Genomic DNA, 26,245 nt, shown 5'->3' with positions numbered 1-26,245 from the left:
TACTTTAATTCATGTTAAATACAACTCTGTACAGATTGCACATTTTATACGGAAGCAGCTCAGTGTCACAGAGAAATGAAAATGCCATCTGAAAATTGTCATTTTCCTAGCCCAACAAAACCCAACAGGCTCTTGCCCGAAGGGTCAGAACAAAACCAGATGCACTACTTTGTAAACAGTAGGACGTGGGCCCTAGGGCTCCACCGCAGGATCCTATGAAATCTCAGGCACACCCGCGCGCACACGCACTCTTGACCCCCTCTCCCGTCTGCCAGGGTCGCACCCAGCCCGCCGCTCTGTACCGCAGCAGGATGCCGTCACAGTGTGCTCACAGGAGAGCGGTCATGGCCGTGGGGCTCTGGGGTTGGAGGCAGTCTCTGGGAGCCGCGTAGGCGGCGGGCTTTGCCGGGGGCTCCTGGTAGTCCCGGTGGGCGCGCTCCGCCGCCGGGCTGCCGGTGGTGGGCTGATCGTAGCCCGGGCGCTCGGTGGCGGGCGCGGGGCGCGGCGGCGTCTGGTAGGGCGCGAGCGCCGGCCCCGGACCCGGCACGTGGTAGCCGCCCTGCGCCGAGAAGGTATGCCCCCGAGCCGCGGGCCGCTCCACGATGGGCGTGGCGTACTCGGGCTCGGGGTGGGTCAAGGGCAGGGCGTACTCGTGGCGGCCCGCCGACAGGGGGCAGTGGTAGTGGCTGCCGGCCTCGGCGCCCGGCGCGGCCTTGTCTGCCTCGGTGTCCATCGGGCGGAAGGTGGAGCCCTTCCTGGTCACGGTCCCTGTGCCGATCAGGAGCGGCGGCTGGTAATCTGCAATTAGAAGCGCAGGAGACACACCGTGTGTGCGCCGCACGGACGCCGGGACTAGCCGGTTGTTTGCAGAGGCGGCGCCCTGGGGAACCAGCTTGCCTGAGTGCCTACCACATAGCAGGTAGGATGAGAAAGCCTGAGGTATAAAAGGCGGAGGTGCCACACACACGGGCTTACACAACCGAACTCGTGCTTTAGGAAGCCTCAGCGGGTCGCGGGAACCTGGAAAAGGCAGAGAGGACGCTTCCCCACACCTGGGGGACGGGAGGGAAATACCTCATGGCGCTCTCAAAATGGCTCTCGGGATGCCAGATTTTGGAGGTGGAGGCAGTAAATACTATGAGGAACGGGACTGGTTATTAAACAACCTATTAAAAAACCATGGAAAGAGAGTTTGATGTGGTCAGAGTATGAGGGACATGGGGTACTTTAATGGAAAACCAAGACCAAAAGAATAGGTTGGGGACTAATGACAATGGCGATGATACCAATGAAGCTCCCATTTATTGAGTCCTTACTCTGTGCCAGGCACTATTCTAAGATACTAAGGTATCAGTTAATGAAGTCTTCAAAAAAAATTACAATGAAGTAGTGACTATTACTCCATCTGACAAACGGAAAACAGAAGCAGGCTGAGATGAAGTAACTTCTCCAAGATCACAAAGTTAAGCACCCAATGGAGCCAGAGGTCGAGCTCAGATCCCAAGTGCACACTGTTAATTGTAGACTCCCACATAGAGAACACTGAGTGCCTTACTAGCAGGTTTGGTTTAGTTCCATAAAAGAAACCTACTGAGGATTCTCAAGAAGAGACTGGCAGAGTTAAAGGTAACCAGGAAGCTGGCTAAAGAGGGAAAGATCAAAAAAATGAGAAAAAAAGAAAAAGTGTAAGTCACACGCAAGATGTCTGGCAGCAGCCTTGGGAAGGCTATCCCTTGGAGACATGACTCAGGCAATATGTATTACCAACAATGTGGGGAGTGAGGAAAGAGGGGAGCCAAGGCCCCTTCCCAGATGTTAAGCCCAGATGCCTGAGGTAGACAGTCGGGAAGCCACTCAGAAGAGAATGTATGGAGCAGTCATGGGGAGAGTTAGGAACAATGGGTTCAATTTTGGACCCACTGAGGAACTGGTGACATTCGCAGGTAGTCCAGCAGGTAAGATTACTGACTTTTGGGGGACAGGGAGGGAAGTCGGGGCTTAGCAGCTGAGCAGACAAAAATGCAAGGAAGGGCTCTCTATTGGGAGCTCTGGAGCAGGGGGGTGCAGCTGTTGAGGAGAGAGACTGTGGCTAAGTGGGGGGGAAGAGCGAGCCCCGGGGGCTCTCACAGTCAAGGTGCCCAAGAAGGACCACACAGTGGGGGAGGAGGACAGGCTGCACCAGAAGCTAAAGAACAATGAAAGGAAGAAGAAGACAGACAAGGGGGTCTTCCCTCTTGTTTTATCTACAAGGTAGTACTAGAATTGGTGGGGGTCAAGGGGTAAGAAATAAGAAGATGGATTTTGGGTGGAGAGATGCTCTCTTTGCCCTGAAGCAGCTCAAGCAACCTTTCCAGTGGTGGTCTTCTGACTGATACACACATGCACCACCTGGGAACTCCTGGGCCAGTGGGCCCGGGCGTGGCCTGAAGGCCCACATTTCTAGCAAGCTCCCTGATGCTGCTGGCCCTCAGAATGCACTTTGGGGAGCGAGAAGCTAAGCAGTGCTCCTAGAGTGCAGTTAGTGATGCCTACGTATCTGAGAACCGAGACAAGTCTGCAGAAAGAGTACACAAATTGAGAGCAAGTGTTTAGAAACTCAAAGCAATTCAAGACTAACTTTACATCCACTGCTCTAATAAAAGAATTAGAGCTTTGTATTTTGTATGTCTTTTTAAAAATGTTTTGCCCTAATTTATACAGTTGACCCCAAACAACAGGGGTTTAAACTATGTATGTGCACTTATAGGCGGATATTTTTTTCAATACAGCATAGTACTGGCAATGTGTTTTCCTCTTTTTTATGATTTTCTTAATATTTTATTTTCTCTAACTTACTTTCTTCTAAGAATATAATATATACGGGCACCTGGATGGCTCTGTCAGTTAAGCGGCTACCTTTGGCTCGGGTCATGATCCCAGGGTCCTAGGGTTGAGCCCCCCATTGGGCTTCCTGCTCAGTGGGGAGTCTGCTTCTCCCTCTCCTTCTGCCCCTCCCCCTGCTTATGGTCTTTCTCTCTCTCAAATAAATAAATAAAATCTTAAAAAATATATATATATATATATTATCTAATGCATAAAACATATGTTAACTGTTTATGTTATTTCTAAGGATGGATTCAACAGTAGGTTGTTCTTGTCTGCAATAATCTATGAGTAGTTAAGTTTTGGGGGAGTCAGAAGTTATACATGGATTTTTTACTGCACAGGGGGGCCAGCATCCCTAACCCCCTTGTTGTTCAAGGGCCAACTGTATTGTATTTTACAAAAGTATTAGTTCTCGATGAATTAGAAATAATTTTTTAAAAGGCAAAAGAAGAAAAAAAAAGGATCCTTCCCCCAAGACAGTTTGAGAAGCTTGACTTTCAGGGATGACTTATCACGACACAGAGGCCATTCTAACACTGGACAGCTTCTTTCTCTCCCAGCTCATCTTCTATAAGGGCAGGAGCTGTGCTTAATTCATCTTTCCAGTCCCTCTTTCTTATGTCTTCACCAAAACCTTAGCAACAGATTAATTCAGGGCTTCCAGATTTTTGTGGTACCTTGGGGCCACTGCTATAGGTCTGTTCTAGCCCGTCAGTGTACCAGCCTCGTCTGAATGGGCTTATTTCCCTCCTGGTCTCCCTTCTCCCAGAAGCAGCACTTCCCACCCGAGAGCACCGTCCCAGGGGGTTGCCACTTACCTGCCATATCACTTGTGATGAGATCTAACTTTTGCGTCATTTCCTTTTCATTATCATAGCTGATAGTGAACTCAGTGGACTGATGTCTGGCAAAGGGATATTTGATCTGCTTCCAACAGTCTGGAATAAAGATAACACAAAACAAACTAATATCTCAGAAGCATAACACATGTTGTCCATGATGTGTTTCTTGATGAGTCGGGGTCAGACCACCTCCTGCCGGCTGACCTTACGTGTAAAGAGAGTGGCCACGGCTCCTCAGATATATGTAGTAGAGACAGCATACTGCAGTCGTTACAACAGTGAACACCATCCCAACCATGCTTTCCACCTGCCTTCACGATGTATTTGTGTACCCCTCGTGTCCCAGATTATCCCTATGTTACACATGGTGGCATGGCTTCCCATCATCTGCACAGATGCGACACTCGTGTCTCGGGAACCAACACTTCTGGCTCTTGAGACTCTGCAGAGGTGGTGTCCCAGAGGGCTCCTAAGGTTCAGAGGTGTCCTGCCCTGCTGCTGTCTCTCTGGACTGTAGATGACTCATTGCATGGGCATCCTGTAGTCCTAAGGATTCTCTGCAACTGAACCTGAACCCTGCCTGGTTCTTCCTTTGCTTTCCCAGGATGGGAAATACCGTGGAAGCCTGGAGATGTGGGTCCAACAACGTACTTTGTGAAAATGGGGCTTTTATAACTTCTCCTGGGTGACAGGCAATGGGGTGGCCTAAACTCCAATACCCTCCCTCCAAAAAAAATGAATGTTGATAAATGATGGGATAATGCTGAACAAAAGTAAAAGTAACTGGCCATGAAAACTTCCAGTTGAAATAAAGAGATAGGATACAATATTCCATCCCTTTTAGGCTTGCTAACTTAAAGGCTATAGAGCTTATTTTTTTAACCACGTTAAGTGTGTGCCACAGACCTAATCATGCTTTTAATTTGCAGACCCTGTCCCTTCCCTAAGACAAAATAAAACTGTAGAGTTTTCTGTAAACCAACCTGTTTTCTGGGCCTTAGCTGATCCATATGGATTTCCTTTCTTCTTCTTCCTATAGAGACAAAAGAATCTTACTTGAAAAGCTTCCTAAGTGGTAAATGTTATTATAGAAGAATACGTGAATTCTTCAGAAGAATAATTTAGTAGAAGAATTCTTGTAGAATTTTAGAATTTTAGAAGAAGAATTCTTTAGTAGAAGAATACTTTCTACCCCTACCCAACTTGTTTTTAAAACATGTATTAACATTTTATCTTGGCCAAAGTAAGGCTGCTTCTCTACACATGAACATCAGAAAAGCAAACAGTTTGGTTTTGTGATTATTTGCATAATTAGAGAAGAAACTTAAAAATGCCAAGGCACATACTTTCTAAAGGCTGCAAAGATTCCTATTCCAAGCAGCAGGGCAAGGAGTACCGGCAGAATTGTAACAGCTGTGATGTTTATTCCTAGGAAGAGGGAAAGCCGCCATATTACAACAGAAATGAGCTACAGCCCAAGTTCACAGTCTAAAACTCAACATTGATTTGAAAGGTCTTCAACGGTTTAATACGGGGAAAATGAATATGTGCTAGGCATTTCCTGATATCAGAAAGCAAACAGAGAGGATACAAAATTTCTGGCTCAAGTTTAGGAAAATAATTTTTTTTTCCCAAAATGGCAATTTTTGGTGGTCTTCAGGGATTAGCATTTACTCTGAACTTGTTGGGACGACATTAGGCTTCACAATCAGAATTGAAGGGGAAGGTTTCACGCTGGCTCACGCTGGCCCACCCTGCTGGTTGGGAGGTAATCTGCTCAAGAAACCAGTTCCCCCAGATGGTGGGAGGCTTTGCACGTGTGCACTAACAGGAGCTGGGGGAAAGGGGAGAAGAGCCCTGGGCTTCCCATTAGCAGGGCTCTGGAGCAGTGGGCTACGAGGAAATGCAGCCCGATGACCTCAGAGAGCATTTCCACTCTGCTCACGGAGCACCACATCTTCCTACTTTAAAAAAGGAAGTCACTTTAACAGCTACTAAAGCAGGCCCCAACCTTGTACACACTATGCAAACTAAAGGAGGAATATTTGTTCTTCACCCTTTATCTGTGATCCCTGAGAAGGGATCATCAACAAAGGGATGATCAGGAGTGGAAATGTGTAGTTCATGAAATGGGGGGGAGGTGGGGGTGGAGGAGGATATAAGGACCTTCAAAAGGAACAAAAGTCGTAAATAACTGGGTTATTATTTACCAGAGTGGAAATTTGGGAGAAATCTAAGAACTTAAACTTCCAACAATAAGGGAATGGTTAACTAAGTGATGGTATGTCCATAGGAAAAAATACTATAAATGTATTAGCAACTGTGTTTTTTAACTACTTAATAACACTGGCAGATGCTCATGATACAATGTTAAGCAAAAAAATCTATGCTACAGGACAAAATATGTGGTATGCTACCATTTTTTCTCAAAGTTATAGATAAATATGGTTGAGTGGATACAGTGGAATACAGTGATTATCTGTGGATGCTAATTTATGGCTTATTTTTACTCTCATATTTAGATCTCTAATCTTCCTGAATTTTATAAAATTACACAAATCATTTTATATTCTGAAAAAAATGTACTTTTAATGTTTACTACTTGAATAGGTTATATGTTTACATATTCAAACTTCAAAAAGTTTATGGAAGTCTCCCTCCTACTTCTGTTCCTCCTCTACAGGAAGCCAGATTATGTTTCTTGACATTCTTCCAGAGATATTGGAATGATTATCTATATATATATTCATTCTTTATTCCCTTTTTTAAAAAAAAATTATTTATTTGAGAGAGAGCACAAGCAGGCAGAGGGTCAGAGGAAGAGGGAGAAACAGACTCACTGTGGAGCAGGGAGCCCAATGTGGGTGGGGCTGGATCCCAGAACCCTGGGATCATGACCTGAGCCGAAGGCAGACACTTAATAGATGGAGCCACCCAGGCACCCCTCTTCATTTCCTTTTTTGCACACTTGGTAGAGTGCTACATGGATTGTCCTGTCCTTTGCAAATTTCCTTAAGTTTGTCTCTACCCCAGAGCTTCCCCTATTACTAAACATATTTATTTTTCATGGCAGCAGAGTATTCCATTGTATGGAGGTGATAATGATTTTTCCATAAAATCTTTACCCAGAGTTTGAAGGGCAAATACTGCTTTTTCTACTTACAGTATTGTATGGAAGAGTTGTGTTTATACATCACTTTACACACACCCAGCTACCTGTGGACCCTCTGACTCCAGACATTCATACGACAGAGAAAAAAGTTTTTGTTGAAGCTACTGTAATCATCACATAGAGTCTGGTTATCCTCCTGAGGAAACCACAAAACAGTTAGTGCTCTACCTGTGGGTACTTCTGGAGAGGGGACGGATTTTGTGATCATCTCATCTTCTCTTTCAGTGGCACTGACAGTGTTTGGACTTGCTTTGTGCAACACCAATGAATCATTACCTAAGGCAGAGGAGATGTTGGAAGAACCCCATGAGTAACAACCATATGTGAGAGGGCACGAGCAGAGCCAAGTAACTCACTGACTTGCCTTGTGTGATTTGGCAGCCAAAGAGCTCCACTTTCAAGGCTATCCTCTGGTGCCACGTCTGGGGGACAACCCGCACGTATCTAGCCACGATGGGAGGGATGAAATTATTCCTCACTGGATCCCGAAAATTAGAGTTGCCCTGAAACACCTGTAGAATCAAATAACTTTGACCTGAAGATGCTGGTAGTTAGCTCCTCTGTCTTTCCCACCCAACCCCTAGCTGGTTGTAGGACACCAAAGCCAGGAACCCAGGTCTGCTGTAGTTCTGCAGACACACTTGGTAGTGAAGCTATAAGGCTTTGCCAACAAAGGCTGAGTTACCTAACTAAGGCAGTGCTGCAGATCTGTTTTCTGGAAACACACATAAAACATTTGGCGACCTGCTCTCCCACTCAGTTCTTTCCTCCAGTTTCTCTTACCTTTTCTTTATTACTCGCAATTCCTTTATAGGTCCTCCACTTGGAGTTGTTGTTTTTGAACTTCATCACGAAACTCTTAACGTAAAAGTTGAAATTTGACTGTGTGGATCCTGTGGTCATAATTCCTTGTAAGAAAATATTACTGATAGGTTAGATTTTACAATATATATAGCATGTAGTACAATTCCAGGTTTCTTTTCTCTTTCTTTCTTTTTTTTTTTCTTGTTTCCTCCTTGAAATCTTAAATCATTTTATAGACCAATTATTCTTATTTGCATTTTGAAACCTGACCACAGCTGAGTGTTTCCATACTGACAACATGCCATAAAAAGGTTTCATCTAGGGGTGCCTGGGTGGCTCAGTCGGTTAAGCATCTGCCTTTGGCTCAGGTCATGACCCCTGGATCCTGGGATCAAGCCCTGCATTAGGGAGCTTGCTTCTCCCTCTCCCTCTGCTGCTCCCCCTGCTTGTGCTCTCTCTCTCTGTCAAATGAATAAATAAAATCTTAAAAAAAAAAAGTTTAATCTAATCCATATATCCACACTTAAAATCTGCACACAGGCTCTTCCCATCAAGACAATGTGAAGGCCTGTTACTTTTAGAAAAGACACAGAATACTTTGATGTAACTAAAGAGGTACCTATGTAGCTCAGAAATATAATTTCAACTGCCCGTCATTTTGCATTTGTGAAACTGTACCTGTTATTTTCTTTTTCTCTCCCAAATCAGTCTCTAGCCACTCGCGCTGTTTGCGGTTCTTGCCACTGTCCCTCGAAGCCCATGACAGGTCTTGGCCCTGAACTTGGGCATGGCCAGGAGACCAGTGAACCTCTTCTCCTATCTCACTGACCCACTGCCAAGAAGCTCTGATCTGTGTTTCAGGTTCCAAACTCAATGATCTGCTGCAACCTAAAAAAAAAAAAAAAAAAAAGCCAAGAAAGTATTTCAGATATAAACACACACACACACACACACACACAAACAAAAGTACTCCAACTCATCTAGAATCATTTAGTTGATTTATTTCCATTCTGGTATCAAATCAACTGTTTAATTATGAGTTTTTAATAACCTGTACTTTTCATCTGACTCATTTGTACTATGGTCCCTTCCACTTGCTACTTTTCTTTTTAATGGATCTCACTGAAGTCACATCCCCTATAAATGACATCTCTTTGTTCCCACTATAGATTTTCCTTTTGAGATCTCTAAATTCACTCTCATTTCAGCAAAGTACAATGTGTCTTAAAGGTTTAAAATACCGAAGTTTCTTCTCATTTGATTAGAGGGGACTTTATTGTCTGTGTCCTTGAAGAGAAAGGACATCCGGGTGCTCTGAAGATCAGTAAATTGTACTCAACATTGTCCTTAGGACCTTACTTTTACCATGTCCAAGACAATGCGGCGGTTAGCAAATAAAGGCTACACTCTTCTCCTGGACAAAGAAGACATACTCATATTGTTCTCCGGGAAACATTTTACTTTATGTTGAGAGAATATTTCCACAGAATGTATTTTGTGACGGAGGGGCTAAAAAGCCTTTATTTTGCACACTCACGTTCAATCACTTTATTCAAGATAAACATAAATCAAACTGTAATATTTAAAAACTTTTCCTGGGGTGCCTGGATGGCTCAGTGGGTTAAAGCCTCTGCCTTCAGCTTGGGTCATGATCCCAGGGTCCTGGGATCGAGCCCTGCATTGGGCTCTCTGCTCAGCGGGGAGCCTGCTTCCCCCTTTCTCTGCCTGCCTCTCTGCCTACTTGTAATCTCCGTCTGACAAATAAATAAATAAAATCTTTTTAAAGAATAAATAAATAAAAGCTTTTCCTGTTAAAATCTAACAGGCATTTATCTTAACATAAATGGCATTTTGAATTTTTACTTTTTTGGCATAAAGTTTGACAGAGCTTAGATTATAAAGAAAAATATGTTCTACTTCATGCTAATTGAGTTACTGTCTCGGTGTTTTGTGTGTTTTTTTTTTAAGATTTTATTTATTTGACAGAGATCACAAGGAGGCAGAGAGGCAGGCAGAGAGAGAGAGGGAGAAGCAGGCTCCCCACTGAGCAGAGAGCCCGATGCGGGGCTCGATCCCAGGACTCTGGGATCATGACCTGAGCCAAAGGCAGAGGCTTTAACCCACTGAGCCACCCAGGTGCCCTGTCTCGGTGTTTTTAAGTTACATCATACTTGGTGCTGTGTGACCTGTGGGGGGGGGAAAGAAATAAAATCCTTTAAACCATATCATCGGAGGGGCCTGGGAGGAAACACTACCACTGAAGACTTTAAAACATCAAATTCTTAGGAGAAACAGGATCCTTACCATTGGAGGTAAAGAGAAATCGCTTGTCGGACAGGGAACCACTGCAACAATAAACACAAACAGGAGGAGGTGAGTTGCTCACCTGGATCGCAATGACGGACACAGCACCACAGCCCAGGTACCACAGAACCTTCCCGCACCTCATGGGATCCTCGCCGCACCCTGGCAAGGCTCTTAGCTTCTTCGTCACTGGCCTTCTAGAGAGAAACTCAGCACCATTGAAGGGAAGCAATGTTCCTCAAGCCACCCAGGTGGCAAGTGTCCAGGACTGTGAGTCACTGCTGTAGGGTCAACATCTTGCGTGGTTTCCATCATTGCCACATTGTGTGGGGAAGGGAAGTGCACACATACAGTCTCGGGAACAACCTTAAGACCCAGTTAATTAATCCCTGGCATTGGAGGCAGAAAGAAATGACAGCCCTGAATGCTCCCGTTTGCTTCAGTAGTCACCCTGACGCACACCGGCCGCGGTCTATCGTCAAGGACCACGGAGAGAAATGAAGAAGACAGGCCACTTTTTGAAGAATGACCATGTCATTTGTAGGCTGCCTTCTCCACAAACTTTGCTCCTTCCCCGAGGGGCCCTGCTTCAGCAGTGCCACTCTGGGGCAGCCTCAGCTCCGTCTCCCTCCAGTCACGCTGCTCCCTACTGTGGCAAGCGACACACAGCCGTGAGCCATCCCAATACTGGATGACAGGTGCGGCGGGAGAAAATCTCACGGACCTGGCCTGAGCTGGGCCTCGCTGCTGGGGTACAGTCCCATGGCTGAGCTGGCATTAATCCCTGGGCCTGTGGACTCAGATTTCTACAGAGTGTGGTACTCTCACAGGCAAACATCCTATCGGCCTTGTTCTGCCACTGTCTCCTTCTGTGGGGAACAGATTCCTAAGGCCCAAGACCATATCTACCTTTTTGTAAATCCCTTACCAACTCAACAGCATAAAAATACGTAGAAAATCCGGAGTTCTCAAGATGAATCTTGTGTGCATAGTACTCACTATATTGATACTAGAGAAAGCCCAAGACGTAGATGTCACTGCTGTGCTCAATTACTTTACAATCTGAGAGTACTTCTTGTTCTTTAAATGTTTAACTCTGAATTATATCCGGCAACCATGGACAGAAAGAGTCCTTAACGTTGAAATCCTCGGAGAACCGAGAAAGCGTCTGGACAAGAGTCTAAGAACCTTCCCATCAAAGCTCTTGTGGCTGCTGTCGTTTCAAAGTACCAGGCAATCTAACTCCCTGGAATGGACGTTTTCGTCCATCTTCCTTGTCCACTCTCCAGTGGAGACTCCACAGCCCTACCATTCTGAATAAGGTTCTTTTATAACCTCTGCACTGACTACAGCGCAGCCACCCATCACTTCTCCCAGGAAAAGGTGGACCCACGGGGGGCCCGGCACTTGCCGCAATTCACGATAGCACCAAAGGTGGGGAGAAGATCCAGCTCTCCTAAGTTTTAAAGAAAGGTTCACCTTGTTCACATTCGAAGTTTCATTAATTTATTTAGAGCCTCTATGTGACTGCTTTTTCCATTTTTTCTCATGTTCCTGCACTAAGTATTATACTTAAAATTTTACCCAAATAAAGCCACCTGATATCGGGGTAACTCGGAGGGCCTCAACTTGCTCCCACTGCCATAGGACACTAAAATATTTATTTGGCTGTTGTTGAAAAAGAGAAGTTAGGGAAAGAAGGATAACTGTGGAGTTAGCCCTGGGAAGACACTGCCAAGGAAGGCTCTGCTTGGAACAGCTCTCTGCCTGGCTCTTCTCTGTGATCAGCTGGAATACGTTTTTTCCATTGCCCTCTAGTAAGCTAAGTACAACCCCTCAGAGAATTCTATCGGTAAATGAGCCTCCTCTTTTAGAAACAAAGGGGTTCTGAGGCGGTCACATATCAGGGTAAATGAATTCAGTCTGATTACTGGAGTTGCCAGCCTTCCCCGAGGGCTCTCCAGAAGCAATCAGGAGGAGGCTGATGTAAACCAAAAGAAAGGCCTTCGCTGCTGGTGGTGTGAGCCTTCACCCTCGTGCTGAGGTCAGGCTCTCTTCCTGATTCCATTCTGGTCTCCTCAAATCAAGGAAGTGACCCGACCCGGATGAATCCCAGAAGAACCCTAGATATTTACTTTAGGGACTCCTTCTTCCTCAGTGGCAGCGCTTCCTTCTGTGTTTTTTCCTGAACACCAAACAATCATGTGTGGGAACAGAAGTTCAATGACCGCAGGCGCACTGCTTCCTCCACAGCGAACCAGCACAGATCAAAACAGCTGCCCCCCAAAACCTGGGAGTTGGGATGAGTGCAAGAGATGTGTTCACATGTCACTTACTCCTCTCTGCTCAGGACAAAGAGCCAGAGCAAAATCAGAGCTAGAAGGAAGAAGGGACCTTGAAATAATTCTGGACTTTCTCTTCTCACCAAAACAAAAGTCCAACAATTTGTTCAAAATAACCACATGCGGTGTGAAGTAAAACTCTTCCTCATTCATTCAAGGTGGACACTTCTGGACTCTTCTCTTTGCACCAACACTTAATTTCCAATTACATAAAGTGACCTTATCTGTATCAAGCCCAGAAGTAATTAAGAACTTGTCTACTTCTCTTTGACGATTTAAATAATTGCTTTTTCAAAAGTAAAATAAAATCCTAGTAGTACAAGCTCAACTTTTTATGATCCTACAAAAGAAGCATCGAAATGTATACAAACATAGGCAAGAGATTCCAAAAAAACAGATTTAAAACCAGAGCAATTCTTTGCTCCTATCCGGAGATGCGGTTCCCAACAAATCCAGGCCACAGCACGGCATATTCCTGAAATAGTGCCCTGGTGTCAATATATCAGACCATAAAAAATGTAAACAGAAACAGATCCTCAAAAGTCAAGATCAAGCTGACACAGCTTAGTGTGTATAAGTCATCACTTTTATTATAAATCGGAATATAATATTTATGTTCCAAAAACCTTGAGGCAAATACATAAGTGAAAAAATATATGTACGTACATATGTGGCACATATGTATATAGATTACATGCATGCATATATTTATATATAGTACATACGTGTAAATGCATACATGTATGTATAAAATACATGTGTGCATACATAAAATTAAATATAATACACACATATATACATTTTATTTATTTGAGTCAGGATTTTACTTTCTAAAGGTACTAAGCTTTTAGATCTTAAATTTGGGACTGATTTGTCTTTGAATGTTCACATAATAGGAAAAGAACACTTTGGGGCCTCTCAAAGCTAAAAGTCTTATCCAGGGGGAAAGGAGAGGGGAGTCCTACCCATTGTAAGCAAGGAACACAAAGACAGAGTGGTGAGCCTGCCCATCAGAGGGCAGACTGCATGCACCCAGTCCTTAGTGGATGGCTGCCTTCTATAGATTATATACAGCATCACTTGTGTGGCTTCTGAAAGACATGGACTGGAAAACCCTGTCCAGTTACCCCACCTGCAGCCCCGACTCAGGAATGCCCATGGGAGCTCTGCCTTTTCCCTCAGCCACCCGCCAGCCAGGGCCCTGGACGCCCGCATGGCGCACTCACTGCCACAACTCCTCTGTGTCCCTCTCTGGGCTTTGACTCTGCTCTCGTGTCCCCATATGCCTGGATCCTGCCTCCCACCAAACCCAAGACTTGCCTCTTTCATGAAGGTGACCTAACCAATTTCTCCCCGAACTTCAGCCATGGCTTCCAAATCCCCTCTCCTGTGAACTTAAGACAAAACCTCAATCCAGATATGGGTATTGGTCCCTAAGTTCACTTACGAGTTCATCAACTGGTTCTTTGGAACTTAAGATACATTTTCCCAAAAAACAGTATTATAACTCAGAGTCAGAATCCCCATTTGAACTACAATATTACTAAACTAAGCTGTAATATATTTAAATAAAAAGCAGAAGGGGAAGGAAAAAAAAAAACCTACTGTATAACTTTCTCAAAATGACATCAGAGTCACTGTATTGATGCTAACCGGGGAAGCTATCAACCCCCTTATGTAATTTCTTTTCACCAGTTGAGATGGTCCACACCCACTGGGAGAACAGAACAGAGAAACATGATTGTGTTCTTTCTGCACACAAGCAGGGACCACAGCAAAATGGCAGGGTAGGGGGTTAGAGCAGGGATGGTTGGTGATCTGCACATGGTCTAGGGAGTGGTAGAGGATACAGGCCCTGACCTCCTTTTTCTTACTTCTGGATCCTGAAATGCCTGTAGTCTCTCTTGTGCCGTATTTTTGGGACCAAGACTATGTGACAACCTGTCCAAAAACACGGGGTCATGGTAGCAGGAAGACATTTCTGGGGCCGATAGGGAGGGAGTGAGAGGTAAACATAGTGGCTTGAAGATCACCATTCTCTCACAAGGCATCCACCCGAGGACAGCCTCCCTCTAGCCCATTCCAAGCTGCCTGTTTCTATGGGTAGACAACCTGGACGACAAGGCAGGCTTGTATTTAGTTCTAACAGCTCTTGTTTTCTACTCCAGAAGCTGAGGAAACCTAAAAGCATTAAAAGCTCAGGTTGAAGTGTTTAATACAATTGAACAATTGACATACTTTTTTCTCATGAAGCTGAAAGAGCAGAGGACACCAGCAAGCAGAGAGGTGTATGTTAACAAAAGCCCTCTTTTTTTTTCACTTCCCAACTATTACTCATCACTAGGAGCTTGTCTCTAGGGGATCTTCTGGGTAGCTTGGCAGTTCTATGGAGGCTTATTTTAGTTCCCCGTCTCCTTCAGTACCTTTGGCAATATTGCAGATAACCAGTAATTTATTAAAACTGGGAAAACTGAAAACGGATTGCCTTTATTTTCTCCTCCCAAAGAACCTGAGAGTAGAAACATTCCTTCGCTCCAGACCTTCAGAGATGTGCCATTTCAACTCACTTGTCTGCATAACCAGTGAGCGTCTTTACTGTTGGGCTGATCTTCCACAAAGACACCGTAAATGCTGCTTGAAGCACTCACACACATTCTTTGCAGCTGATGAACCCTTGGTATCATAAACCCACTGTCCCTTCCAAATTGTGAGCTGATAAATTATGCTTTTGGGGTTACCTTCTACTCAGAACAAAAGACAAAGTACTTACTCTTTTGAGAGCACACCGTTGGCCAGGATTCCTTCATATCGACTTAGCCCTTTGCGCTGAAGCACACTGATCTGACCGCCCAACTCGTCTGCAATGATTCCTGCATGGATGGCGGCTTTGCACAATAATGAGGTCTGAAATACAGCAATGTCATCACTCACAGCTACTCAAGAACACATTTAAAATATGGTGGGAGGTTTCCATCTTCTTATAACATGTGGTCAGGATCCTTATTTGACCCACGACATTGCTACATTATAATTCATTTAAATAAAAAGTAAAAGAGGAGGGGAAAAATTATTGTATAGCCATCTCAAAATGACTTCAGAGTTCCCACATTTACACTAACTTGGGCACCCATCCACTAGAGAGGGAAGTAGGTAATTTACAGTCGTGGTGGCCCCCCAGGGAATAATGCCTCCCAACCGTCATGCCCCCGTGTAGGTACTCCAATTGATGGCATGGACCTCGTAACTTGCTTGGTTCTGCTGCAGATGACACAGCCCAACCAACTGCCACACATGTCATTGTGGCCACCTTTGACCCTCTGGCCCCACCTGACGTGCCACATGACCGCAGGAGCTCTTGTAGACAAGGGGAGATTAAGAACTGACCAGTCCAACCTGCTGACCCACACACTCATCAGCAAATAACACGGCTGAGGAAGGAATAGCAGAGGGAGAGGGAGAAGCAGCTCCCTGTAGAGCAGGGAGCCCCATGCTGGGCTCCATCCCAGGACCCTGGGATCATGACCTGAGCCGGGGGCAGGCATCCAACCAACTGAGCCATCTAGGCACCCCCATGGCTGCAATTTTAAGCCACGAAATTTTGGGGTGGCTGGTTAAGCAGGAACAGATAACTCCTCAGTTTCTTACATCTGCTTTTCCAGATACACCAAGGATTATTTGAGAATGTGAACCTTCCATACCACAATTTCCTTTTATAATTAATTCAGAGATTGAACAAGGCACCAAAAAACAAAACAGTGATGTCAACCACAATATTAAATGGAACAAAAAACTTCACAAAGGTCTTAGAGCTATGAGAATGAGCAACCCAGAGCCCACAGCCTCCATCTCATTTCCTGAGTCTCTTCTGGAAGTGTCAAACAGCTGGCATTTGCTCAGTCCTCCAACACTGCTGCCTGGAGTGACCAAGCAAGTGGGAGCACCTGACCGGCAAGTTAGCAGGTGGCCCTGGGACTGGAACTGGCCCACTGGCAGTGGGGCTGGGGTAGGACTGAAACTAGTTCATTAGGTGCCCAGGCCCCGAGGTCCCTGTGGGCACAGACCTGTGCGGGGAGGTGATTAGGCAGTCAGCCCAGGACTGAGGAGCTGAGGAACAGCATTTTCTAAATAAATTTTAGCAATGCCTCACTTCTCCATGATGGCTAATGCCAAACTGACAAAAGCAGCTCATGAAATTGTGTCTCAGTAAGTGGACTTGGGAGTTTCTCTTTGTGTTAATGATAACACTGTTGCCTTAATTTGCCATAGAACAATTCTCTTGGATTAAGGTTATAATATCTGGGGCACCAAGGAGACCAACCGTATTTTGTAATAACATGGTTGCAATGAAATTGAAAATTTCTGTGATCTTTAATTGAGAGAGCATGTGTTTCCCAAACTAGATTAAATCTGGAAAATGAGTCAGGTTTGCAATAATGACTATCACAGACAAAAGAGGGGAAGAGTTCCTGACAGAAAAGAAATATGAAAATGCTAAAAGACAGATGCAGATACTACCCTCCTTGATTTTGGAGAAAAAAAGAATTAGAAGATGCAAAAAAAGATAATGATCTTTAAACTAAATAGGCAGCTTGTGGGTGTTTTTTGTTTTTTTTTTTCTGGAATGTTCTTTTATTAAACAGGTTTGTTATCATTGTTTTGGATTCTTGGGATACAAAATGCAGCTGCCAATTGTAATGGAAAAGCTCTGAATTTAAATTTGGTAATTTAGCTCATCATCCTGGCTTTGCCTCTAACTCTACCAAGTGTGACTAAGTCATGTCACTACTCTGGACCTGGCTTCCCAATTCCTCTGTATAATAAAAAGGCTGGACTGCATGATGTCTGGTATCTTTTCTAGTGGGTGTCATCTTGTGATTCTAATGGGCCCCCTATGTACCTACTATAGGGTCCACACACACCTGCCCAGCTCTCTCAGCCCCAAAATGAAAAACAAATTGGTCCAGTGGTCTACTGGGCAGATAATCCCACTGTCCCTGGGATCATCCACCTTCCTTGGAATTTGTTATGGGGATGGGATGGTCTTTATCCCAGGAGCCCTGCCTAGTGGGTAGCTCTCACTGGACTCGGCATGTCCAAGGCCTCCTTGGTTACAAAAAGCCAGGTTCACAGGTCAACAAGCAATAGGACCTAATACAAGCATCACGGGCCAACATACATTCCCCTTCTCCACAGTGACCACTATTGAGGGACCCCAATGGTATGTATATAACCTTTTCATGGAATTTATTCAATTGCAGCTCACGTTTTCCGTAATATCAAACATGGGCCATAGGATACAACTTCAAGCCATCAGATCTGGCTTTTACAGTATTATGATAAAATTATTAGCCCTTCCCAGGATTGTTTCCTTAAAAAAAAAAAAATCCCTCTCTTAGCCAACCAACTTAAATAAAATTGATGTTCACTTAAATTGGAGATTTTTGTTATTAATCTTAAAAATTTACTTTCACTGGACTTGACCCTTAAAAATTCCCTTTTGAAGAGCAGCAGAATTTATACTTTGATTTTCTAGCTATTTTCGAGGTCCAAGCCTTGCTGATATGTAAATATAGGAAAGCCACATCACTGGTCTGTTTTAATTAGTGAACTGCACTCAAATGAAATAATTTAAATATAATTCTGTAGGAAAAGAAACGCAACAGACACTGAGAAGAACACCTGCCTGGCTCATGAAATTGCAGGTTGATGGTATGAACGACTTCTGAAGTTCACTGAGCCATAAGAGATGGCCAAATAGATCAGCATGAAATAAGACTGCATCAGCTTTCAAAGAAGTTATCAAATCATCCCAAAACTGGAGCATTTTCTTATCTTCCTTTAGGAAAAGTCAACTTATACTAAAAAGTATTAATACAGTATTAAAATAAAGTTTAATGTAGGACTAAATAATTTAGCTTGCATTTAATAAAACATGAATAAAGCACATATCTTAAAATGATGGTAAAATGTTAAATTATAGGACACCTAGATGGCTCTGTTGTTTAAGCATCTGCCTTCGGCTCAGGTCATGATTCTAGGGTCCTGAGATGGAGTTCTGCATTGGGCTCCTTGCTCAGTGGGGAGTCTGCTTCTCCCTCTGCCTGCTGCTCCCCCTGCTTGTACTTTCTCTCTTTTTCTCTCTGACAGATAAATAAATAAAATCTTTTAAAAAAAAGTTAAATTATAAAAATGTAATTCCACATTCTATCATATGAATTGTTCCTATGTTGCTACAGTCTTTGTAATTACCATATTGGCAACATTTTCTTTACAAAACATGCATTTACTGTAGAAATGTTGGAAAATATATTTAAAAAGTCACTCATATTGCCATCACCTGGAGACAGTCATGCACGATTATAACGTATTTCCCTCTGGCTTTCTATGGGTGTACAACAGGCCTGGTTTCTCCTCTTCTCCTCCTAAGCCAGGAGCACACTGTGCACTGTATTCCTATATTTTAAGTACTTCTTGAATATTTGGGGTGAATGGAGAATTTACTAAAACAACTTATTAAGGGATGTCTTCCACTTAAAACCAGATGGTACAGTCAGCAGGCTTGGGAGAAGGTGCCAAGAGAGAAACTGTCCTGGGAGCTTGTTATTTCTGGTCTCCAGGTGAGGCAGGTCTCAAAGAGAAGCCCATCCTACGTAACTGGCATGGGAAGCACATACTAATATAGAAGTCAGGGAGGCAGAGTCACATAACCTCAAGAATTCAAAAAGACCGTTAAAGTTCTCTACTGATATTCCTGACAGTTACTTTCTCCGCCCCACAGCACCTTCCCAGACATATACAGGCCATACTGGACAAATGGTTGTAACACTCACACTTGACACTTGAAGGGACTAGAGCTCACCATTTCTTAAGACATCTCATCCCACCTTAAACTGCTCAGTTCTTCCTCGTATGCAATTGAATCTGGCATCTCTATAACTCTCATACTCTGATCCTAGTCCTACCTTTTGGAACAATATAGAATGAACCAATCCCTTTTCTGTCATTGTTCTTTAAGACAATGTATTTCCTGAGACGGAGCACCTGTTTCGTTAACAGCTTCTCTAGTAACTTGTTTTACAGATTCTGTCATCCTGACCTACAGAATATGCTTTGGTTTTGCAAAGATGATTCCAGGAAGGACATGCCACCACTGAACACATTTCCGAAGATGAAGGCACCATGGAGGACAGACTTTAAGATACCCTCCAGGATGCCCGCCTCCTGGCATTCTCCCACCGTGAAATCCCTTTCCGTGTCGGTGGGACCTGCTGCCTTCTTCTACTAATTGCACATAGCAAAGGTGATGGGATGCCACTCCCAGGATCACATTACATAAGGCTATAACGTGTCTTACTAGAAGGCTCCCTTGTTAGGAGAGTCTGCCTGGCTGGCTTTGAAGAAGCAAGAAGGGACGTCAGGAAGGCCCAAATGGCAAGGAGCAGAGGACAGCCTCCAGCCAAAATCCAGGAAGAAACCGGGGTCTTCTGTTCGACAAACCATTAGTAACAGTGCTGCCCACACCACGTGAGCTGAGAGGCAAAGCGGAGCCTTAGATGAAATGCAGCCCCAGCTGACATCTTGGATGCACCCTTGTGAGATCCTGAAGCAGAGAACACAACTAAGCTGTACCCAAACTCCTGACCCACAGAACACAAGAGATAACACATGGGTTGTTTTAATTGAAGTCTGGAGTCATACTGTCATGTAGCAACAGGTAACTCATACAGTCACGATATCAACATATACGAAAAGGCACCAATAAGCCTTCTTGGAAAAGACGAGTTTTCAAAATACAAATTTTCCCTCCAGGTAAAGTCATTCTGAAAGCAAATGATATGAAAAACCAACTCGAGTCGAATAGGAAACCTGTTTGCTAGCACTTACGGATCATGTACTCAGGTCTACCATGCAGGAGATCGTTTATTTACCTGCTGTACTAAAACACAGAGCTCTGTCAAGAGCAAGCGAGATAAACAACTAAAGCAAGAATATTGCACATAATTTTGAAGTTTCTTGTGTGGATGCAAAAATAACAAAGAGACTTTCTGTTGCTGAGGAGAAAACTATACTTCAACTGTTTATTTCCCTTAATTTTCTGAAGTCATTTTGAAATAGCCTGTGCCAAGTATATCTCAAATTGAGGTATGAGAAATCATTTTAAGATTCAAACAATTTATAGGCCAAATGAATATCCTATGTCAATCTTGCAAATAAAGACAATACATGAAAAAGAAAACAAAGAGCAAAATAGCAAAGTACGCTACTTCCAGAATCAGGATCTATTAAAAGCAAAAATTAAGGCCAGGTCTGTTTCCCGCCTACTGGAGATGAAATTATCCACCTTCTGGAATATGTATGTTTTCTTTGATGCATGAAGACACATGTCAATAACTCTTAGAAAAGTTCCATCACTACACAGATTTTCACATTTCTAATAACTCAAGCTAATTCTCTTGTGCTAGAAACTCAACTAGTTTAAGTAGCAATGTTAATATTCAAAAATCGGATACCAAATTTCCAGGATTAAGATCCGTAAATAGTAAGAAATGAAGGACTGTGTATCTGGAGACAGGATATATACTTTAGCCAAACGACTTCTTAAGAATGTATTTTTCTCTGGGAACAACATATACAACTGGAGAGTCTTGTCCTGCAGAAGAAACTGTGGGTGTGAAGAAGGAAGGACTAGTACAGAAGTGCAGGGCTGCTGGCTTTCCTGGTCCCAGATGTGATGTTGTTACTCTGTGATGTGAACGGTCATGTCCTTGGCTATTACAAGGACCAATGGAAGCATTAAAATAAAGAAATAAATTACAAAAAAAATACCAGATGACCTCTTATTAAAAAAATAGATGGAATTATACTCATAGGTTTTGAAAAGGGTTTTATTTACCATTTCACTTACACCATGCTTAAGTGTAAATGCTAAAAATAGGAATGCATGCATTAATAAACCTTGGTTTTTATACTTATTTCATTTATTCTCAGAAAAAAGAGAATTGTGCATTAACCTACAGAGTTTTAGATCTTATTTGACGTGACTTTATGATGAATTTAGGCAGAGCAATAAACACTTTTTAAAATTTCCTTCCTGCCCTAAAATTACCCTCAATTACTTACATCTCTGTATCCATCCACCAGATTCCCAGAAATGTCTCCTGCAATGTCTCGACAACCAGCGGGGCAGAATTTGCTGGAAAAAGGAAATAAAGAATTGATATTTTATTAAATTACACTTAAACTAAAAAGTATAAATTATACTTAAATGTATTTTCTCTCCTCCATAGAACATGCAGGAAGGAATATGTTGGGTTTTTTTAATTTTTTTTTAAGGATTCATTCATTTGAGAGAGAGAAAATCCTCAAGCAGACTCCCCACTGGGTGCAGAGCCTGACATGGGCTTGATTCCAGGACCCTGAGATCATGACCTGAGCCAAAATCAAGAGTCAACCCCTTAACCAACTGAGCCACCCAGACACCCCAGGCATATTTTGTTTTAATAAAAAATCAGAAACTGACTTATGAAAACACAGATTAATCTAAAATGTAAACCTGAAGGCAAGTTTTACACAATAATTATTTGTTTTATATAAGGATTCATTATTAATGCTATTAAACAACGAGCTTCCCTAATGCATCTTAATTGATTCAAAGGTGTCTAAGATATATTTTTTATTTATTTTTATTTATTTACTTTTTAAAAGTTCATTTATCTATTTATTTATTTATTTTTTTTTAGTAATCTCCACACCCAACATGTGGCTTGAACTCATGACCTGGAGATCCAGAGTTGCATGCCCTTTGGACTGAGCAGCCAAGCACCCCTCCAAGAGATAATTTTTAAAAACAAATTTCTAAACACTATACATAGCATGATCTTGTTTTTATAAAAAGATATGCTTAAAATATATAAAATAACAACTTGTGTTTTTCATGAATATAAAGAAGACAAGGAAGATTATCTCTGGATTGTCTCCAAGAACAGTATTTTGAGAAACTTTCACTTTCTGTGCCCTTTGACTCTGTAATATCTTGATTCAGTCCACTAGCACTCACTCTCCAATAATAACTTAATGGAAACCACATACGTAAATTTAAATATTCTAGTAGCCACATTAAACAGGTAAAGAAGAAAGGCAGAACTAATAAAATATCCTAGCTAATGCAATATATTCAAATTTTACCATTTCTACATGTAATGAACAAAAGTTTTTCAACAAGATATTTCTAGCCTTTTCATTTTGTATCAAGTCTTCAAAATCTGTAGTTTATTTTATACCCATAACATATCTGGATTTGGACTAGTCACAGTTTATAAGTCTTTTATAAGCCACACATGGCTAGTGATGGTCTACATTAGTTATAAATTACTTGTGTAATCAGAATAGAAGGTATACATATATTTTTCAGGTTTACTGTGATATAATTGCAAACTGTAAGATATTTTAAATGTATATCATGATGATTTGGTATATGTTACCCAACTAGTAAATTAATATATCCATCACCTCACATATATTAATATATAAATGTATATATTTAAATATACACACACACATATAACATATACTTTTGGCAAGAACATTTAAGTTCTACTCTCAGCAAATTTCAGGTATAGAAATCAGTGTTATCTGCTACAGTCATGGTACACATTAGATTTTCAGACCTTATTCACTTAATGGCTGCATATATTAATATCTCTGTATCAGATACATGACCAGTCATATCAAGGCCAATGCATAAAGACTGTATAGACTCAATTAAGTTCAATTTTGCTGTCAAATGAATTTAGGTTTGCACTGATCAGGTATTGCCATCAAATGAGTTACAAAAATCTCTTTACTTATTTTTTTTTTTAAGATTTATTTATTTACTTGAGAGAGCGAGAGAACATGAGTGGGAGGGGCAGAGGAGAGGGAGACTCTCAAGCAGACTTCACGCTGAGCACAGAACCCGGGCAGAGCTTGATTTCATGACCTGGCAATGATGACCTGAGCAAAAACCAAGAGTTGGGTGCTTAACTGACTGCACCATCCAGGCGCCCCAAAATCTTTTGACTTTTAAAGCTTTCTACATTTCACAATCACAGATGAGGGAATGTGGACCTGTACTAGTCACACACCTCATCTTACCTAAACATTACAAAATGGCTGGGCTGTAGCCTATATGGTCTGGCATCATAAGCCCACAGACCTGAGTATATTCTTTTCCGTAGGACAGGAAAGGACCACTGATGTCCAGAGGCCGTATTGCCATTGGGACTCTGTAGGTATGGCTGGAAAGATCTCAGAGAAGGCTGGCATTTGTCCATGATGAATGAAAGGCAAGTTTATAGGGCAAATGTAATTATTGGTCATTTTAATTATTGTCTAATTATTTCTATTATTGGCCACTTTCTTTTTTGTTTATCTGCTAGACTTAATATTAGTTAACACTAGACTTGATTCTGCATATAAAATAATCTCATTTACTACCATGGACTCTCATGCCTGACTGTCTGGGCATACTCATGAAGTGTGTAGCCCTGGGAGAGCTACCTAACTGCTTTGTGCTTGTTTTCAGGGTCTGACAGAACCTACCTTGCAGGCCCACTGGAACATTCACTTGAGTTATTTATATGCAAAGCCTAGGGAGCTGTGACTGGCATGAAGAAAGCACTCTAAGGAGTTCTAGCTGTTGTTAGTGGTGTTACTGACAGTCCCCTCTAGACCAGTGATTCTCAACAGGGTGTGAATTTTGCCTGCCCTGGAAGACATCTGGCAACATCTGGAGACATTTTTGGTTATCACGACCGGCACACAGAGGGTAGAGGCCAGGGATACTGGTGACGGCGAATACCCAACAAGGCACAGCACAGCTCTTCATAACAAAGAATCATCTAACCCAAAATAACAATGGTGGCAAGGCTGAGAAATTCTGCTCCAGACTGCTCTTACTTTATAGACGAGGAAAGGTACTCCAAAGAGATTCAGTAATTTTTCCAGTTAAAGTAAAGCTGGAATCAAACATTTCATCTCCTATTCTCAGTAAGTTTTGCTTTTGCGAGAAAGACAAAATGAACTCCTTCTGAACATGAAGGAATTACCAAAAGTAACTTCCAAATGCTGGCCAGGTAAAAAAAAAAAAAAAGCACATTCTAGACTCCACTATGGCTCATTGGTACTCATAGTAGAACTCAGGGGTCAGCAAATTGTAGCTCATGGCCAAATCCACACTGCTGTTTGTTTTTATAAATAAAGTTTTATTGGAACACTGCCACACACGTTTGTTTACATACTGTCCATGATTGCTTTCATGTCATAGCAGCAACAGAAACTATGAATAGATACAGAAGAGACTACATTGCCTGCAAAATTGAAAATATTTACTATCTGGCCCTGGACAAAAAGTATGCTGATCTCTGCTGTACAGGAAAGCATTTCAAGTATTCATTACTTACAAAATAAATGATTTTAAAAACATTAAATACAAATAAGGTACTTCATCTGGTTTAATGTGAAGGAAAACATAATGTCCAGCAACATACGCCTGCAGCACAGCCTGGACACTGTATTTACCTGTATTCTGTCTTCAAGTAATGGTTAGCGCGTTCCAAGCACGTTATCAAATCTGTCATAAAAAAAGATAATTGCAATAAGGAAACTGAATGGAAGGATACTCATGCTCAAAAAAAAAAAAAAAGAATTTTAAGTAATTTTAAATAAAAAAAGGATTTAAAAAAAAATTTTAAAGATTTTATTTATTTGAGAGAGAGTGAGGTGTAAGAGAGCACAAGGTGGGGGGTGGCGGGGGAGAAGTGGAGGGAGAGGGAGACACAGACTCCCTGTTGAACAGGGAATCCAATGTGGGACTTGATCCCAGCACCCTGAGATCATGACCTGAGCAGAAGGAAGAAGCTTAACTGACTGAGCCACTCAGGCTTAAAAATGGATTTTTAAAAAGCATTTATTCACTATCTAGTTATTATCTGAATTTGTCCACTTAAAAATAAATTAAAACTGAGAATACTGTCTTCAGGATTTAACCTATTTCCTCCATTTCTCATTTCTACCACCAACCATGGTTTTTCAGCAATTGCCCAGTGAAGGGTAACAGGAATTATTTCAAACAGAAAAACCAACACTGGTTCATTACTGTCCACCACATGCCTACAAAGATCATGTGTATAATAACCTCCCTTGGCAAGAGGAAAACAATTTCAAAAGCCTGATGTAGTTCATAGAGAAGGCTTGGGAACATTTTAACTTAGCAGTTTAGCTAGAGGCATCTGAATGACCATGGAACCACATGTTTATTGAGAATATAACCTTTCCACTCTGATCAGTCAGGACCAAGGACTTAAAAAAAGAGAATGCTCTTTGGAAAACAGAACTGAATGAACACCCAGCAATGGGCATGCTAAAATGCAATGGATTTTAATGCGTTTAGATCAACCTAGGATAGTTTCCAAAATATTCCACACTAGCTGCAAAAATTCTTTCTTTCCTTAACATATTCAGTTAGGGAGCAACATATGGTGAACGCTCAACCTGCTGGGGTCTGTTGGGATTGGCCAGATTTGATTGGCTGAGAGGGAAATGAAGGTGCACCCCCTTTCTAGAACATTTCTGCCAGCAGGGACCGAGAGCAGAAACTCTGGGTACTTCTGTGACCCTGGGCAGCCATGGAGTGTGGGTACAGAAATCACCCTGGAGCACAAGAGGTCATGCTTTCCTTCCTCATCAGTTTTTATACTCCCCTTCTCTCTTGCTCAAGTGTCAGCTCCAAGGTTAAGGCACACTGTGACAGTGACTTCACATGTGACTCACACTCCCATGCTTCCTCCATGCTGGTGCACTGGTGTATGTGACTGGATGCAGGGCGTGGAGGGCAGAGATGCCACTGGTTAAAAGACTTGTTCCCTAGGCTAAGAAAT

General features: G+C 42.5%; 1 protein-coding gene across 1 annotated transcript in view; it reads right to left on the bottom strand.

The window, feature by feature from the left end:
• Positions 1-291: 291 nt before the first annotated feature.
• The window catches only part of DCBLD1 (discoidin, CUB and LCCL domain containing 1), a 65,021-nt gene continuing 39,067 nt past the window's right edge, over positions 292-26,245 (bottom strand). Inside the window, 12 exon segments of the mRNA XM_032861962.1 lie at positions 292-798; positions 3,684-3,803; positions 4,691-4,740; positions 5,054-5,135; positions 7,048-7,155; positions 7,244-7,391; positions 7,663-7,787; positions 8,362-8,571; positions 9,988-10,028; positions 15,100-15,233; positions 21,450-21,522; positions 24,888-24,939. Coding sequence (XP_032717853.1) covers positions 329-798; positions 3,684-3,803; positions 4,691-4,740; positions 5,054-5,135; positions 7,048-7,155; positions 7,244-7,391; positions 7,663-7,787; positions 8,362-8,571; positions 9,988-10,028; positions 15,100-15,233; positions 21,450-21,522; positions 24,888-24,939 — 1,613 coding nt within the window. The 3' untranslated portion in view covers positions 292-328.

This window comes from Lontra canadensis, unplaced genomic scaffold (assembly GCF_010015895.1).
Source record: "Lontra canadensis isolate GAN:19392208 unplaced genomic scaffold, GSC_riverotter_1.0 scaffold23, whole genome shotgun sequence".
Taxonomy (NCBI): domain Eukaryota; kingdom Metazoa; phylum Chordata; class Mammalia; order Carnivora; family Mustelidae; genus Lontra; species Lontra canadensis.
The sequence above is the reverse complement of the archived record's forward strand: the minus strand, read 5'-3'. Positions and strand labels throughout refer to the sequence as shown.